General features: G+C 44.1%; 1 protein-coding gene across 4 annotated transcripts in view; it reads right to left on the bottom strand.

Annotated features, from left to right (window-relative positions):
- The window catches only part of LAMA3 (laminin subunit alpha 3), a 330,267-nt gene that overhangs the window by 12,235 nt on the left and 301,285 nt on the right, over nt 1-16,747 (bottom strand). For all 4 annotated transcript variants that reach the window (XM_004387926.1, XM_023742062.1, XM_004387927.1 and 1 more), the window contains 5 exons: nt 16,037-16,176; nt 14,892-15,023; nt 13,446-13,599; nt 5,866-6,035; nt 648-831 (listed from right to left, as the gene is read on the bottom strand). In XM_004387926.1, the coding sequence (XP_004387983.1) occupies nt 648-831; nt 5,866-6,035; nt 13,446-13,599; nt 14,892-15,023; nt 16,037-16,176 (780 nt within the window). The remainder of the gene's footprint in view (nt 1-647; nt 832-5,865; nt 6,036-13,445; nt 13,600-14,891; nt 15,024-16,036; nt 16,177-16,747) is intronic.

The raw sequence follows: 16,747 nt of genomic DNA, 5'->3' as shown, positions 1-16,747 counted from the left end.
TGTCACCTCTTGCAGGAGACCCTCCTTGACTACCCTATTGAAAGTGGTCTCTGTTATTGCCTTACCTTGCTTTATTGTTTTTTTCAAAGCCCTTACCAGTTTCTGACAGTATACTTGCTATTTTTTGTTTATATGCTACAGGAGGGCATGTAAATTAAGTATTTGTTGAATGAGTGCAACTTGGTAGGTCACATAATTTTTCTGAGATCCATATATAGCTAGGTCCCTTCTTGCCTTCAACTGTGTTTCTTTAAATCTGGATGCCTTTAGGCAGGAGGCGGGATCCTAGCACAGTAGGTCATTAAGCCTGTGTTATGGGAGGCCTGGAAACAGGCCCTGAAGGAGAGAAACTAACTGTCCAGGAGGCAGGGTAGGAGTAGGCAAGGGGAGTGAGGCAGCCCAGGAGTCTACAGGGGAAGCAAGAGGTAAAGCCCATCTCGGCATTCAGACAACATGTGCTGGGACAACCCGTGGTGGGTAGCAGGCTGAGACGTTGGTGGGCTCAGTCAGTACTTCAATCACTCCAGCCACCCCAGTGCTTTGCACCTTTGTGCCTGGGAAGAACGCGGGGGCTCGTCTTTCCAGCTACTGAAACACTGAATTCTGCACCACCTGGAGGTACTAGCACAGCCTTTGTTCTCTCTCACCGTGTGCCATTTCCCGTCGTTGCATTTGTCTTTGCTTTTGAGTTTCAGTTTTTTCCCTTCTGTTCTTAATACAAAGACCAGGTGTCCTTTGGAAAGATAAAGAGCCATAAAGGAGTTCTTCGTCCCTGTGTAAAATATGAGCCCTTTGGATGATGTCGTCTGCACATCGACAGCAAACTGTGACCTGGGAGGGAAAGAGAGCAAAAGGCAAAGGAGGAAAACAGAGGTTTTTTAAGTGTTTCTTTGAATCTCAGAGCTGGAAGAGCAGGGAGCAAACACTCAAATCCCCATTTTTCAAATGCATAAATGGAGGCATGTACTGATTACATGACTTGTCTCTTTGGGAATGTTTAAAAGCCATTATATTCCAGCTGTTAAACATTTTGTTCTATAATTTCCTTACTGCCTGGGGGGATACTAAAGAATTTCTATGGCAGAATTTAGCTATTGGTGTAAGTCGCAGCACGTGGCAGGAAGAAACACACCTGTACTCTTTAAGCCCAGGGCATATGCATTATATTTTGCATACATCTGTGGAGAGGGAAGCTGTGAGGGGAGGCGGAAGGACAACGTGAATAACAGGGATACGATTTAAGCATCTGATAAATATTTTCTTTCTGTAAGACATACTTAACACAAAGGCACAAAGTACAGATCCACTGTCTTCTTCCACCTACCCTTACATGCTAGCACTCTGATATACTCCACCTATGAAGGGACTTTGAGGACTAAGGTGTGCTGACCCAAGCCATGGTATTTTCAATCACCTCATATGCATGTGAAAACTGGACAATGAGTAAGGAAGACGGAAGAAGAACTGATGCCTCTGAATTACGGTGCTGGCATAGAATATTAAATATACCATGGACTGCCAGAAGAACAAATATGTCTTAAAAGAAGTACAGCCAGAATGCTCCTTAGAAGTGAGGATAGCAAGACTTCGTCTCATTTTTGGACATGCTTATTAGGAGGGACCAGGCCCTGAAGAAGGACCTTATGCTTGGTAAAGTAGAGAGTCAGAGAAAAAGAGGAAGACCCTCAATGAGATGGATTGACACAGTGGCTGCAACAATGGGCTCAACATAGCAACAATTGTGAGGATGGCGCAGGACCGGGCAGTGTTTCATTCTGTTATATATAGGGTCACTGTGAGTCGGAACCGACTTGACAGCACCTAACAACAACAACATGATAGGACAGATTAGGCAAATACCTTTTACTAAATGCAGTGAATGAAAGTTAACATTTATCTGTATGATGGTTACACGTCATATGCACAGCTGGCTAGGCAAGCTTTGTTGTTGTTAGTTGTCACTGAGTCACCCCCAACTCATGGCGACCCTGTGCACAACGGGATTAGATCATTGTGACCCATAGGGTTTTCACTGGCTGATTTTTGGAAGTAGATGGCCAGGCCTTTTTTCCTAGTCTGTCTTAGTCTGGAAGCTCTGCTGAAACCTGTTCAGCATCATAGCAACATGCAAGCCTCCACTGACAGACAGGTGGTAGCTGCCTATAAGGTGCACTGGCCAATAATCAAGCCTGGATCTCCCACATGGAAGATAAGACTTCTACCACTGAACCACTATCTGTGAAAATTCATGTCCATCCGTCCATCCGTCTGTCTGTCCATCCATCCATCCGTCCATTTGACAAATATTTAATGAGTGCATACTATGTACGCAGCGCTGTGCTGGGCACGGGGATGCAGCAATGGGCATTTCATGCCTTGAGTTATCTGTGGTTTACAGACGCACCGAGAGGTGTAAACAAGGTGGTAGGGGGTGTGGGTATCAATACGCCCTCACCTGTTCCCCGTGTTTCATGTCTAAATGCACACTAGACACGGGCCAGGAACTGGGTCTGCCCTGCTTAGAGCTGTATCCCCAGTGCCTAGTACTTAACAGGCAATCAATAAATAGTAACTGAATTGAATTGAACTATAAACAGAAAATTTGGAGGGAGAACCTAGAAGTGAAGGGAAAAAATACAGTGCTCCTTCTTGCTTTTTAATATTGAAAGGCTGAGTGAACACTGAAATACACATTTATTCTTCAGATTAGCAAATTTCCTTGAGGGTAACGTTCTTCAAAATGAAAGAGAACTCTACATTTGTTAAATTAAACCAAACAGATGGCGACAGAGCTCAATATTTCCCTTGGTATGTCTGTATACTAGTGCGGAGGTTTGGGGAACTGAGGTTGGCCAATTGAAGATGGATATTAGAGCTTGCTACAGAATTAAAGCGCTTCACATTTGCGGGCTTGGTTATCAGATGTGACATTTGCTTTGTGGGAGAACTGTTCGTTAAAGCAACTTTCAGAAAAGACTGACTAACACCCCCAAAAGGCAGCAGCAGATTCAGATCACAGTACATGCTGATCCTGTAGCTGTGACTCTTCATCGCTGGCAGCTGGGAGGGTAAGGCAGAGAGCTCAGTAACACTTTAATGCATCCACCAAAGGGCTGACATATTGGTACAGTGTTTTAAAGGAGAGTTTTAAAAAAGTGCTAAAACATAAATCAGAATGAGAACAGTAGATAAAGAACACCTCCAACCTTGCAACTTTCTGAAAACATAATCTGATTACTACAATATGTGAGACTAGCATCATTTTAAAATTATATTTACTGATGACCTTTTTTCTAAGTCACTTGTGCTTTCAAAATGTTGCTTTTAAAAATTTATTACATATAACTTCCTGTTGGAAGGAAAGATCCTAGGGTTAAATCGTCAGAAGCAGCTCAGGAATTCATCACGCTGAATGAGGTGAGAGAGAAATGAAAGAGACAGAGGGGCTGGGAAGGGACAGAAGAGGGGGCAAAGCTGGTGGAGACACAGAGCAAGTGGGGGGAGCAGATGAAGGGATGAGAGGATAGAGGGTAGGCAGGAGGGGGCAGGAAGGTGTGGGGAGGAGGCCAGAGGGAGACAAGGCAGTTGGGGCAGCATCTGCAGCTGCTGTTTCTTTAAAAGGAGAGATTTTTGTCATAAAGGTTGGCTTAAGCAGTGATGAGAGTACCTGGGTGGTGTGAACAGTTGGCACACTGGCTGCTAACTGAAAGGTGAGAAGTTCGAGTCCACCCAGAGGCACCTTGGAAGAAAGCCCCCGTGATCTACTTCTAAAAAATCAGCCATTGAAAACCCTATGGTGCACAGTTCTACTCTGACGTACATGGAGTCATCATGAGTTGGAATCAACTCAGTGAGAACTGGTTAACTGGTTGGAGCAGGGGGGATTGGGGCCTCCCAACCCAGGAGTAAGCAGGGAAGAGGCTGGTAACCGAAAGGGACAACCTCTCCTACCGCCTCACCATTAGTCTTTGCTAGATCAGTTTTTGCAAATCAGGGATCTCGACACTTCCCATGGGGCGACTGGAGACATGAAGTTGTTGGCACAGACTTTTCTCCTTCAGAACCCGTTTCCCGAACCTCACGTCTGTTTGGGAATTATACACGGGGCTCACCGAGGGGCCTCCATGCCTAGCCTCTCTACAAGCCAGAATCTCTCCTCCCTGCAAGGAAAGTATTATCAACCCCTCTCAACTAATGAGAAAATTGAGGGTCAGTTTTAGCAATTGGCTAAAACACGTGAGACAGGTATACCAAACCAAAAACCAAGGCTGTTGCCATCGAGTCAATTTCACCTCATGACAACCCTACGTGTTACAGAGTAGAACTGCTCCACAGAGTTTTCTTGGCTGTAATCTTTATGTAATCTTATATCACCAGACCTTTCTCTCGTGGCACCTCTGGGTGGGTTTGAACTGTCAACTTTTAGGTTAGTAGTCCATCACAAACCATTGATGCCACCTAAGGACCTTGAGATAGGTATTGTTGTTGTTGTTAGGTGTTGTCAAGTTGATTTTCGACTCATAGCGACCCCATGTGACAGAGTAGAGCTGCTTCATAGGGTCTTTTTGGCTATAATCTTCATGGGAACAAATTGCCAGGTCTTCCTCCTTTGTAGCCACTGGGCAGGTATAATGACCCCAAGTTTACAGAGAGTTAGTGTAGGCTTAGAAAGGTTAAATAACAGCCTATGGCAGCCTCGGAGTTGTGCCACGCAGGGCTCATGTCAAGACAACCTGCTGTGGGGGCACTGTTGACTGGGGTCTGCAGGGGTACTCGGACGAGGCTCTGCTTCCCCCAGCTGCTCCCAGCTGAGAACTGAGCATGGTGGAGGTAGTAGAGCCAAGCAATTTATGTCCAACACTGGCCTCCTCTAAAGGCTGATCTTTGCTTGGGGATGCCCCATCAACTCTTCTTGCCCCAACCTCCTTCCTTCCCCTCTCCGTTCACAAGTGTCAGACCAGCATGGCGGCCTGGAGACTCTCCCTGCCTATTCCTGACCTTTCCCACAAGAAATCTCTTGTCCATCTAATCCATGTTGGCATCTGTGTCTCCCAAAGAACCAAACCTGTTGCCGTCGAGCTGATTCTGACACTGACATTCTGACAGTGACCCTATACGACAGAGGAGAACTGCTTCACAGGGTTTCCAAGGTTTCCAAGGTGGATTCGAACTGCTGATCTTTTTGGTTAGCAGCCTTAGCTCACTATAGCTCTTAACCAGGGCACCACCAGTGAGGCCAGAAAGTAGAGATTTAAAGCCAGGTTTTAAAGCCACATCTCTTGACCCCTGGGCAATTCTGCCTCTGTAGACAAGTCACAAAGGAATTTTTGGCACTTTTTCACTTACGTCTCCTTCAAATCACTTGAATATGACAAATGTTGGTTTCTGCTTTCCTCTGATATATCTCTACTCACTCCTTCTCCCTCAAAAGAGATGTAACTTTTTAGCATAAAAAGTCCAAATTCTCTAAAAATGATCTATTTGGCACTGAGTCTACCTAAAAGGATGATTTTCCTTTGACTATTAAATGAAGGAGAAGAAAGGTGATCTATCAGAGAAATAAACAGCAGCTTTGGAAACAAATCTCAGCATTATTTTTAGAACGCTGTCAATTCTAAATTGGAGCTGATTGTCCCAGCCTCTGAGCAGCATGCTGTCACATTTGTGTTCCAGCCACAGGGGTAGGGGAGAGCATGCCGCAATCATGCTCCGTGTCCTCTGCAGACTAGCACGTCTTTTAATAAAAATGGCAGTGCCACCTTCACTGGTGACAGATGCATGGGGTCATGCTGACTAGCCTTCCCTAGAGCAGAATCACAGAGTCAGGTTCTAAGTTGGTGCTGGAGCAAGACAGTTAAATAATACCTGGGTTTCAGCAACTCCTGAGGAAGTGTGAATAGCAAGTGGCTGGTGGGACTGTCCCCAAACCGAAAGGCTCTGTCATTGGCCTTGGCCTGGGGTGGTGACAGGCAAGACTGTGCATCTCTCCACACCTCCATGTTCCTCAGAGAGGTCACTGGTATGTCCTGCAATGTCTGTGTGGAAGACAAGCAAATTGTTAGGACAGTTAGTTACCAGGGAAAGAGTGAAGAACGCTTGTCTTGCTAAGTGCCTTGCACAAGTTTTATTCTTCATCCTAAAAGATGAATTCAATAGAGAAACCAAAGGCCAGGCACATGGTACTGGGGGGTGGGCGGGAGAGTTCCCACTGAGGACCCTCGGCAGGGTTACTGACTAACAACACGGAGATGGGGCAGAGCAGTGAGTTGGGGAGTACTCTTCATCTCCCTAACTCCTTGTGCAGCTGGATCCTCCCAATGCCCCCCAATGTTCTAATGTGGCTTTGACTTAGGGGCATCTCGCCACTAAAAAACAAAAACCAAACTTGCTGCTGTCGGGTTGATTCTGACCCTATAGGACAAAGTAGAACTGCCCTATAGCACTTCCAAGGCTGAAATCTTTACAGAAGCAGACTGCCACATCTTTCTCCCTGCAGAGTGGCTGGTGGGTTCCGAACCACTGACCTTCCAGTTGGCAGCCAAGAGCTTTAACCACTACACCACCAGGGCTCCTCTACCTTGCCACTAGGAAGGTATAAACCAGGACTGTAAGGAAGAGTGGATCATTTTCTTGGGGAAACAAAGTTTATGAGAGTCTAATACCCCTTTGTCACTCCCTGTTTAGGGAGGATGTATATTGTTCCCGTCCTTGACAACTCTGGTCTCTTTTCTGAAGGCTGCTAAACTTGGGACCAGCAGACATCCAGAGCCCTGCACCACCACAGAGCATTCGAAGAGCCACAGTGCATCCCTTGAAAGGTCCAGCATTTGGCCAGCAGCACCAAGGCATACACAACCAGGCAGGGGGCCGTGGAGATGCAACCCTCTCTCTCCTGCTCCCCCATCGTGGCCACTCCTTTGGGCACACTGATCCCCACCCCCACCCCAGCCCTACTTGTGAAGCAGGGCAAGAGAGAGGATGGAAGAAGAGAGAGCAGGAAACAGAATTGGGGCAAACCACAGCCCATCTCCGCTTTCATCGGTGTCGACCGAAGCACACATCTGTCCTAATCCGGGTGATGCTTTAAACAGGACTGGATTTCATGCAGAAAAACAACCATAATAAATATCAAATGGGACTAGAAAAACTGTTAGAAGAACCTGAATTTCCACAGTCCCTCCCTCTTCCACCTGGGGCAGAGCCCAGATTTTGAAGAAGGGTCTGTGCTTCTCCCACAAGGCTCAGAGCTCAGCAGGGATCTCCGTTAGGCAAAGCAAATAGCGGCAACTGGTCTTGCAAGGGATTGGTTCAGAAATGAACATGACCTAATCCTGGCCAATGAGTCTCAAGGGGAAGTTTGGCAGGGGTGGGGCTTTTTTTTTTTTTTTAATTTTATTGTGCTTTAGGTGAAGTTTACAGCTCAAGTTAGTTTCTCATTCAAAAATTTATACACATATTGTTTTGTGACATTGGTTGCATTCCCCACAATGTGACATCGCTTGCCCCCTTTCCACTCCGGGTTCCCTGTGTCCATTCGTCCAGTTTTCCTGTCCCTTCTTGCCTTCTCGTCTTGGTTTTGGGCAGAAGCTGCCCATTTGGTCTCGTGTACTTGATTGTTCTAAGACGCACGTTCCTCACCTCTGTTACTGTTTGTTTTATGGGACTGTCTAACCTTTGTCTGAAAAGCAGGCTTTGGGAGTGGTTTCAATTCTGAGTTAGCAGAGTCCGGGGGCCACAGTCTAGGGGTTTCCTCCAGTCTCTGTCAGACCTGTAAGTCTGGTCTTTTTTTTGTGAATTTGAATTTTGTTCTACATCTTTCAGGGGGGCGGGGCTTCTGATAAACATTTTCTTACTAGGAGAGAGAAACCGACAGAATTAGTGCTTCTTTTGCTGGATGTGTCCAGTGAGGACATGTCTGGAGCCACCGAAGGATGAGGCAAAAGACTCGGAAGCAGAGCCCGAGTGTTGATGGACTGGGTCTCGAGCCCAACCTACTCTGAACTGTTCAGTACATGAGATTATAGATCCCCCTTATTGTTTAAGCCATTCCCAGGATCTAGCAGCTGAAGGCTTCCCAACAGATTCACATTCCTTCAAGATCAAGTGTTCCTCCCCGACCTGATTCTGGATATGGTACTCAGACCACAGACATAATCAGTTATTTAAAATATTCTATGTTGGCACTTTGCTGAGTGAAGATGTTCAATCACAACCACCAGAAAGTTACACGAATTGCTTAAAATCACAGCCAAACCTTGATCCTACTGAGATGAGAACCCAGCCTGGAGCTTCCTGCCCGTGACCCACACAAGTGGGCCTCACTCCCTTGCTGAAAGATTCTTCTGGTGTGTCAACAGCACTAAAATCAAGAGGAACAGGTTTGATAGATACCCTTTGCTACCAACTCTTCCCCAATTCTGTTAATGACACCAATGTCCTTCCAGACACCCAGTCCCCAAGTCCTGGCCAGCACTGACACCCAGGTCCCTTGCCTCTTTCATGCATTCAGTTTCCACGTGCTATTGTTAATCTCACTGATGTATTTTGCTTCCACTCCTTTTTCATTCCCAGCTTCTCTACCCTGTAAATCAGGCCCCTGGCTCTCTTGCCTGAACTCTGCTACCCCAAACCATCCCATAGGCAGCTGCCAGTTTAATAATCTTCTAATACAGCTTAAAGCACCCCTTTCAATCAATGGCTTTGTGTTGCCTATAGAAATATGTCCAAATTACATAAGGTCATACAAGTCTCATGTCACCTGGCGTTGGCATGTGATTCCAATCCTGCCTTCCACAACTCTCCTTCCTCTACCATGAATGGAAGCCAGATCACATTTCCCACCACTCACCATGCCTGCAGGGACCTCCCACTGTGGCTTGGAGAGCACATCCTTCAGGATTCTATAGCCCTAAATTTGAATTCAAACTCTACCATTTATTGACTGGGCACTCTTGGGCAGGTCATTTTAACATCTCTGCCACTCAACATTCTCACCTCTAAAGTCAGCATTTTATTCTGTTCTCAGGAGGGTGTGGTGAGAACTAAAAGATAAAGCACGAAAACTTGGGAGGATCAGAGATAATGCATGCAAAGTGTCTTGTACCTGCAAGCCCCACCCATATCCCGCCTCCCAGCTTTTTGCTTCTGCTTATGCAGCTCCAATATATACTGTCTCAGCTCTGCCCACTCTCAAGACTCAGCCCATTAGAATCCCCCTGATCTCTGTGGTAGGATAATTCCTGCTGCACCACTCCTACAGCATGCTATATCCTTTTCATTTACATTATTTATCTGTATAATAATCACAGCTAACATTTATTCATGCTCATGGTGTGCCAAGCACTTTTCTAAGTGTTTTTGTTTTTTACCTCATTTAACCCTCACAACGTCATGAGATGTTAGTATTACTTTTCCTCATTTACATCGGAGAAAACAGGCCCATAGAGAGAGAGGTTAAGGTGACTGTTATGAACACAATTGTGTCCCCCCACCCCACGAAGATATGCTGACATTCTAACCCCTGTACCTGTGAATGTGACCTTATTTAGAAATATGTTCTTTCTTTGAAGATGTTATCAGTTAAGTCTGCTGTCTTTGTTAGGTGCTGTCAAGTCGGTTCTGACCCACAGCAACCATAGGTACACAAGAACAAAATACTGCCCGGTCCTGCGCCATCCTCATAATCATTGATATGCTTGAGCCCATTGTTGCAGCCACTGTGTCAATCCATCTCATTGAGGGTCTTCCTTTTTTTTGCTGACCCTCTACTTTACCAAACATGATGTCCTTCTCCAGGAACTGATCCCTCCTGATAACATGTCCAAAATATGTGAGACGTAGTCTTGCCATCCTTGCTTCTAAGGAGCACTCTGGCTGTACTTTTTCCAAGACAGATTTCTTCGTTCTTCCGGCAGTCCATGGTATATTCAATATTCTTCGCCAATACCACAATTCAAAGGTGTCAACTCTTCTTCGGTCTTCCTTATTCATCGTCCAGCTTTTTGCATGGTGTTTTTTGAAAACACCATGGCTTGGGTCAGGCAACCTTAGTCTTCAAGGTGACATCTTTGCTTTTGAACACTTTAAAGAGGTCTTTTGCAACAGATTTGCCCAATGCAATGCATCTTTTATTTCTTGACTGCTGCTTCCATGGGTGTTGATTGTGGATCCAAGTAAAATGAAATCCTTTACAACTTAAATCTTTTCTCCATTGATCATGATGTTGCTTATTGGTTCAGTTGTGAGGATTTTTTTCTTTATGTTGAGGTGTAATCCACACTGAAGGCTGTGGTCTTTGATCTTCATCAGTAAGTGCTTCAAGTTCTCTTCACTTTCAGCAAGCAAGATTGTATCATCTGCATAACGCAGGTTGTTATTGAGTCTTCCTCCAATCCTGATGTCACGTTCTTCTTCATATAGTCCAGCTTCTCAGATTATTTGCTCAGCATACAGATTGAGTAAGTATGGGATACAACCCTGACACACACCTTTCCTGACTTTAAACCACACAGTATCCCCTGTTCAAACAACTGCCTCTTGATGGATGTAAAGGTTCCTCATGAGCACAATTGGACCTCCCATTCTTTGCAATGTAACCATAATTTGTTATGATCCACACAGTCAAATGCCTTTGCATAGTCAATAAAACACAGGTAAACATCTTTCTGGTATTCTCTGCTTTCAACCAGGATCCATCTGACATCAGCAATGATATCCCTCGTTCCATGTCCTCTTCTGAATCTGGCTTGAATTTCTGGCAGTTCCCTGTTGATGTACTGCTGCAGCTGCTTTTGAAAGATCTTCAGCAAAATTTTACTTGCATGTGATATTAATGATATTGTTCGATAATTTCCGCATTCAGTTGGTTCACCTTTCTTGGGAATAGGCATAAATATGGATCTCTTCCTGTCAGCTCACCAGGTAGCTGTCTTCCAAATTTCTTGGCACAGATGAGTGAGTACTTCCAGCACTGCATCCGTTTGTTGAAACATTTCAGTTAGTATTCCGTCAATTCTTGGAGTCTTGTTTTTCACCAATGGCTTCCGTGCAGCTTGGACCTTTTCTTTCAGTACCATTGGTTCTTGATCATATGCTACCTTCTGAAATGGCTGAATGTCGGCCAATTCTTTTTGGTATAGTGACTCTGTGTATTCCTTCCATCTTCTTTTGATGCTTCCTGTGTCATTTAATATTTTCTCTGTAGAATCCTTCAATATTGCAACTCGAGGCTTGAATTTTTTCTTCAGTTCTTTCAGCTTGCGAAATGCCAAGTGTGTTATTCCCTTCTGATTTTCTAACTCCAGGTTAAGTTACTGGAGTCATACTGGAGTAGGGTGGATCCCAATCCCATCTGAACTATATTTAACAGAAGGGGAGAACAGGCACAGAGACAGGGTCACACAGGGGGAAGACACCATGTGAAGATTCATCTACAAGACAAGGAATGCCAAGAGATGCCTGGGGCTACCAGAAGCTGGAAGAAACAAGGAAGGATCTTCCCCTAGAGCTTCAGAGAGAACATGGCCCTACCTGAATTTGGACTCCTAACCTCCAGAACTGTGAGACAATAAATTTCCATTCTTTAAAGTCACCCACTGTTTGGCATTTTGTTATGGCAGCCCTAAGAAACTATGACAGTCACATACCCAGTAAGCAATAAAGCCTGACTCAAATCTAAGAAGTCTCATCCCCAAATCCAGTACTTAACCACTAAGCTATGGTGCCTTCTCTCTGCTATTGGGCTTTTGGAAGCAGGATTTATGTCTTATTCTATCTAACCTAGGGGCTTACACAGAACAGAGGGAAAATTAAATATAGTATATTCACTGATGTCTCCCATATAAATAGCCCCCATTCCACCCTAGCTCTGGAGGCCCAGCAGAGACATCTGACAGCCTCCCACCAGTTTTCTCCACCTGGATGGCCTGCAGGCACCTGTAACTCAATATGCCACAAGTGACTCATCCTATTCTCCTCCAAATTCTTACCTTTTCTTGTCTCCATGAATGGTATCTCCATCTACCAATAACCCAGAATAAATGCCTCAGAAATATTTAAACTCTTTTCTTTCCCTTGCTGCCCACATTCAATTATTACCAGAGTCCTGCATATTCTATCTTCTAAATAGCTCTGAACCCATTTCCTTCTCTCCATCTCCACTATCACTGTGCTAATTTAGTCTCCCAGCAACTTTCAGCCTTACAATAAAAAAAATGAATACATGGCTTCATTCCTGATGGGGCAATTCTAAAGATGTTCTTTTCATTACAGTAAAAGGACAACCCTTTGGGATTTATGATGTATATTTCTTCTTAATGGCATAAAACACTGCTTAATATGTGTTAACTATTCAAAATCCCCCAAATCATTGTGCAGCATGGAAGCACCAGAAGACAAGCAGCATGTGGTTGCCATTAAGCAGAAAGTGTGTTGAGCAGAAGCTCCTTGTTCTTAAGAGGGGACAGGCTCTGGGGTCAGGCTGCCTGGGTTTGAATTCTAACTCCATCTTCTATCTGTTTGGGCAAATTGCGTACTTTCTAAACTACAGTCTCCTTTTCCAGAAGATGTGGCTAGTACTCACAAGGTTACTTGAAGATTTGTAAGAAAATCCACTTAGAGAGCTTAGCACAATGCCTGGTACATTGGAGGTGCTGACTGTTATCCACTAATCACATTAATTCTAACATCAGACACGGGGAGGTCATATTGCTGACCTAAGGCAGGGCAAAGAATTCCTTAAGTCCTACGGCTGCGTTCTGTTCCCAAGTTCTTTATGTTCTACCCCTGTGTTCAATCCATTATGATGCTTCTCTTCCTAAAAACAAGAAATTTCATTTCCTTGTCACTCTCTCTTAGTGATGCACATTATAATCACCTGGGAGCTTTACAAACTATTGATCCCTGGGCCCACTCCAATAGTCTGATTTCATTGGGTGGGATGTGCCTGAGCGTTGGGATTATAAAAGCTCTCCATGTGTCTCTCATGAGCAATTGAGGCTGAGAAACCCTGGTTCAGACAAGGATGAGGTAGCGGGGTACCTCTTGTCATAAGAGTTGCATGAGGGCAGGGGGAGGTCTGGGGAGGAAAAGGAACATGGATTCTGTTTTCTAGAGAAAACCATTGTACTTACTAGAAACACAGCAGAAGTGACAAAATAAGCCATAACCTACATAACTGAGAACTGAACTCAGTGTTCTTTCTATTTGTCCTATGACTGCAAAAATTGCCAAATTTTCATCAAGATAAAAGGAAAAGCAGAAAAGAAAAGCACTTGGAGCATGGTGGTGTAATTCAACTGGTGATGACCCACTGGTCCAGCTTCATGGAGCACTAACCCCTATCAGATCAAGTGATCTACACATCTTTCTCCCCTCCATCCTTCCCCCAGTACCTCCCACAAGGCAGGCTGTGAGCATCCTCGGGAGTGCAAGGGTTTGACACTTACCAGGTTGATGTTGGAAGTCTTTGCTTTGTTAAACCTTGTTGAGCCTTTAAGCAACATTAGAAAAGGTGGTTTGTTTAAACTGCATCCTCCCAGGGACACATCTCTCTTGGAAGACGTACCAATCAAATCTAGAACTGCAGGGCTCTGTGATAATCTGAAACAAGGGCAGAAGTGTAAGCTACTGCCAAACTCTGACACATCAATGAAGACACATTGGCAGAGAGCACTCGTTTCAAAAACACATTCTTACTGCCATGGTTTCTAGGTAAACTTTCATCTCTCACCTGTATATTACTAAGCTGGTGGAGTCCCGAGAACACCCAGCACCCTGCCTTGTCAGCAGAGCTTCCAGAAATTTTTATTGACTTGACCAGCCACGGTTGTAGCAAGGCCAGAACACCATGGCTCTTTTTTTGGAATGGGCATCATATAGAAATAGGAAAACGAAGTATGCCGAGAGGGAAACACGGGCACTAGATGATATACAATGACTGTGGGCAGCAGGAAAGCTCAGAAGACAGTTTATGGAATGATTCATTTAACTACGTTTGAGTAGGAAAGTCTCACTCTCAAATGGAAGAAAAAAATAAAAATTTGCTCTATCTCATGATTATTGTTGAAACCTTTCAATGGTGGAAGGCTGGTGCTAAACCCCACCCCCATCTTCTCCCATTGCTCCTACTTTCTGCTGCAGTCAGGGGGCTAGATGGTCAAGGGAGATGCTTCATCAACCAGGAGAGGTGTGAAAACTCAGAGCCTCATCCTGCCCAAGGGGATGGTGCACTGACAGCAGGAGGGATAACGGCCCTCACGGCAGCCCGAGGCCAGTGCCGGGTCTTTCCCTCTGCCTTAGGGAGGATTTTGTCTCTTCTCTAAAAATGATTATTTTGTATCAAAAAAAGGAAAATCTGGATGAGCTTTAAAAAAAATCAGATTAAGCAATATTAGTACGAGCATTTAAGGTTTGTGTGGACACACCAAGCCCTTCTCTGCCTATAGAAGGTCCTGAGTGTTCTATTAAAGGCTACGTTCAACGCTCTGGTGACTTGGTTTCCTAGCACTGCACTGGGCCGTGCCTTGGCCTTGAAAACTGTGTCAAGGTGATTAAATCTAATTGCACCATCTTGATTACAACAAAATAAAATCTCAGTGTGAGTATTTTTAAAGGCCACAATCTGAAAGTTAATCTTAATTAGAACTTTTCCAAGGTTACGTGCCAAAGCTGCTCTTCCAAAGGGGGGTCTGTGCCCAGGAGTCTTTCGCTTGTTTTTTAATGTGTCTTGCCAAAGAGGGTGTTTTGAAAGTTGTGGTATGAGAGCTTCATTCGGCACGTGTTTACAAACCCAGCTCTGGTAACCCGACCAATGAGCCACCCTCTCCGTCAGCAGGGACACTCTCTGCGGACCCTCCCAAGTCTCAGTTACCCCCACAGAAAGGATCACCCACCTCTGGACGAAAACATTGGTAATACAACCCTCAAAGTTACTCCCACCCAGGCGTATGGACTGCTGGGAACTTGAAAATCCTTGTAGCCTTTGGTTACTTTTCAGAGGCTGGTCATCAATCAGAAGCCGGAGTCTGAAAAAGCAGGAAAGCAAAACCAAGATCAGAACTGGTGGGAAAAAAAGATTCTCTACATGTAGTCAGCTTACTGTCTTTGACTCAGACTCAATATTGCTTACCAAAAATAACTAGTTAAACTAGACTTATTTTTAAAGAGTATTTAAATTTTTTTCACATATTTCTTTTTGCGCATCAAATTTTTATTAAAGTATACTGTGCATACAGAAAGTACATATATCAAAAGTGTACAACTCTTTATGATCCCACTTATATGAAATATATTAAATAGGCAGATGCATAGAGACGGAAGATCATTAGTGGTTACCAGGAGCTGGGGGAAGGGGTACTAAGTTTCTCATTGGGGTGATGAAAAACTTTTGGAATTAGATAGTGGTGATGGTTGCACAACATGGTGGTAATTAATGTCACTGAACTGTACACTTAAAAATGGCAAATTTTTTGTTAGATATTTTACCACAATAAAAGAAATTTAAAAAGGGTACGGCTCAATGAATTTTCACAACGTGAATATACCGACATAACCAACACCCATATAAAGAAACAGCATGACCAGCACCTCCGGGGCCCCTGGATGCTCCTTTTGGTCTCTAGCTTCCTTTGCCCTCCAAGGGTAACTACTCTCTTGAATTCTGATAGAACAGATTAATTTTGTCTGGGTTTGAACCTTGCATAAATGAAAGCATAGGGGATGAACCCTTTTATATGTGACTTCTTCCACTAAATATTATGTCTGCAAGGGTCATCCATGTTGTTGTATATAGCTGTAGATCTTTCATGATCATTGCTGTGTAGTATTCCATTTTGAATACACCATAATTTATTTCTCCACCCAACTGTTGATTATTTTTTAATGGGTTTTTGATACGGAACAAGAAAGAAGGCCAAGACTTACTAGCAAAATAGTGTCAGAATCAATGATAAATGCTTTGCAAAAAGAGGACCAACAATCCCACTAAATGAAATAAAGTAAAATTTTTACAGCTCTGTCAGGGGTACATTCCACTCACCCTGAGTTGTCATTTATCACAGATACATAATGCAGCAAACCATCCATGTACGTCCGAGGAGACTGAAAAATGGGGCTGCTGCTATCCCTGGTGCTCAATTCAATGTGACCTTCTTCCAGAGTGACCTGCAGGCTACTTGTCTGAAATCATCACAGAATATACTCGTCAACACAACTAATTTTCATATGAGGACTATGCATGTATCAATACGAAATTTATGATCAAAACCATATATAAAAAGGCTTGAGATGTTTTGACCCAAATGTTTTGACTTTGCCATATTGATCTAAAGATTTTTAAAAAATATTTTGACTCTGTGTTTATGAATATAAACATTTTATGTAAATTATTTTTTTTTATTGTAATTAAATGAGGTTTACGTTTCAAGTTAGTCTCCCATACAGAATTTTTTTTTTTAACATACATTGTTATGAGACCCCAACTGCTCACCCCATTCTGCGATGGCACACTCCTCCCCCCAGCCCCTGATTCCCCATGAACATTCAACCAGCTCCTAACTCTCTCTGCCTTCCCCTCTCACCTCTGGACAGAAGCTGCCCCTTTGGTCTCTTATATCTACTTGTCTAAGAGGCACATTCTTCACAAGTATCACTTTATGATCCACAGTCAAGTCCAATCCCTGTTTGAAGAGTCGGCCTCGGAAACTGTTTTAGTTCTGGGATGATGGAGAGACCAGGGGCCATGCTTTCC

This window comes from Trichechus manatus, unplaced genomic scaffold (genome assembly GCF_000243295.1).
Source record: "Trichechus manatus latirostris isolate Lorelei unplaced genomic scaffold, TriManLat1.0 scaffold00199, whole genome shotgun sequence".
Classification (NCBI taxonomy): domain Eukaryota; kingdom Metazoa; phylum Chordata; class Mammalia; order Sirenia; family Trichechidae; genus Trichechus; species Trichechus manatus.
The sequence above is the reverse complement of the archived record's forward strand: the minus strand, read 5'-3'. Positions and strand labels throughout refer to the sequence as shown.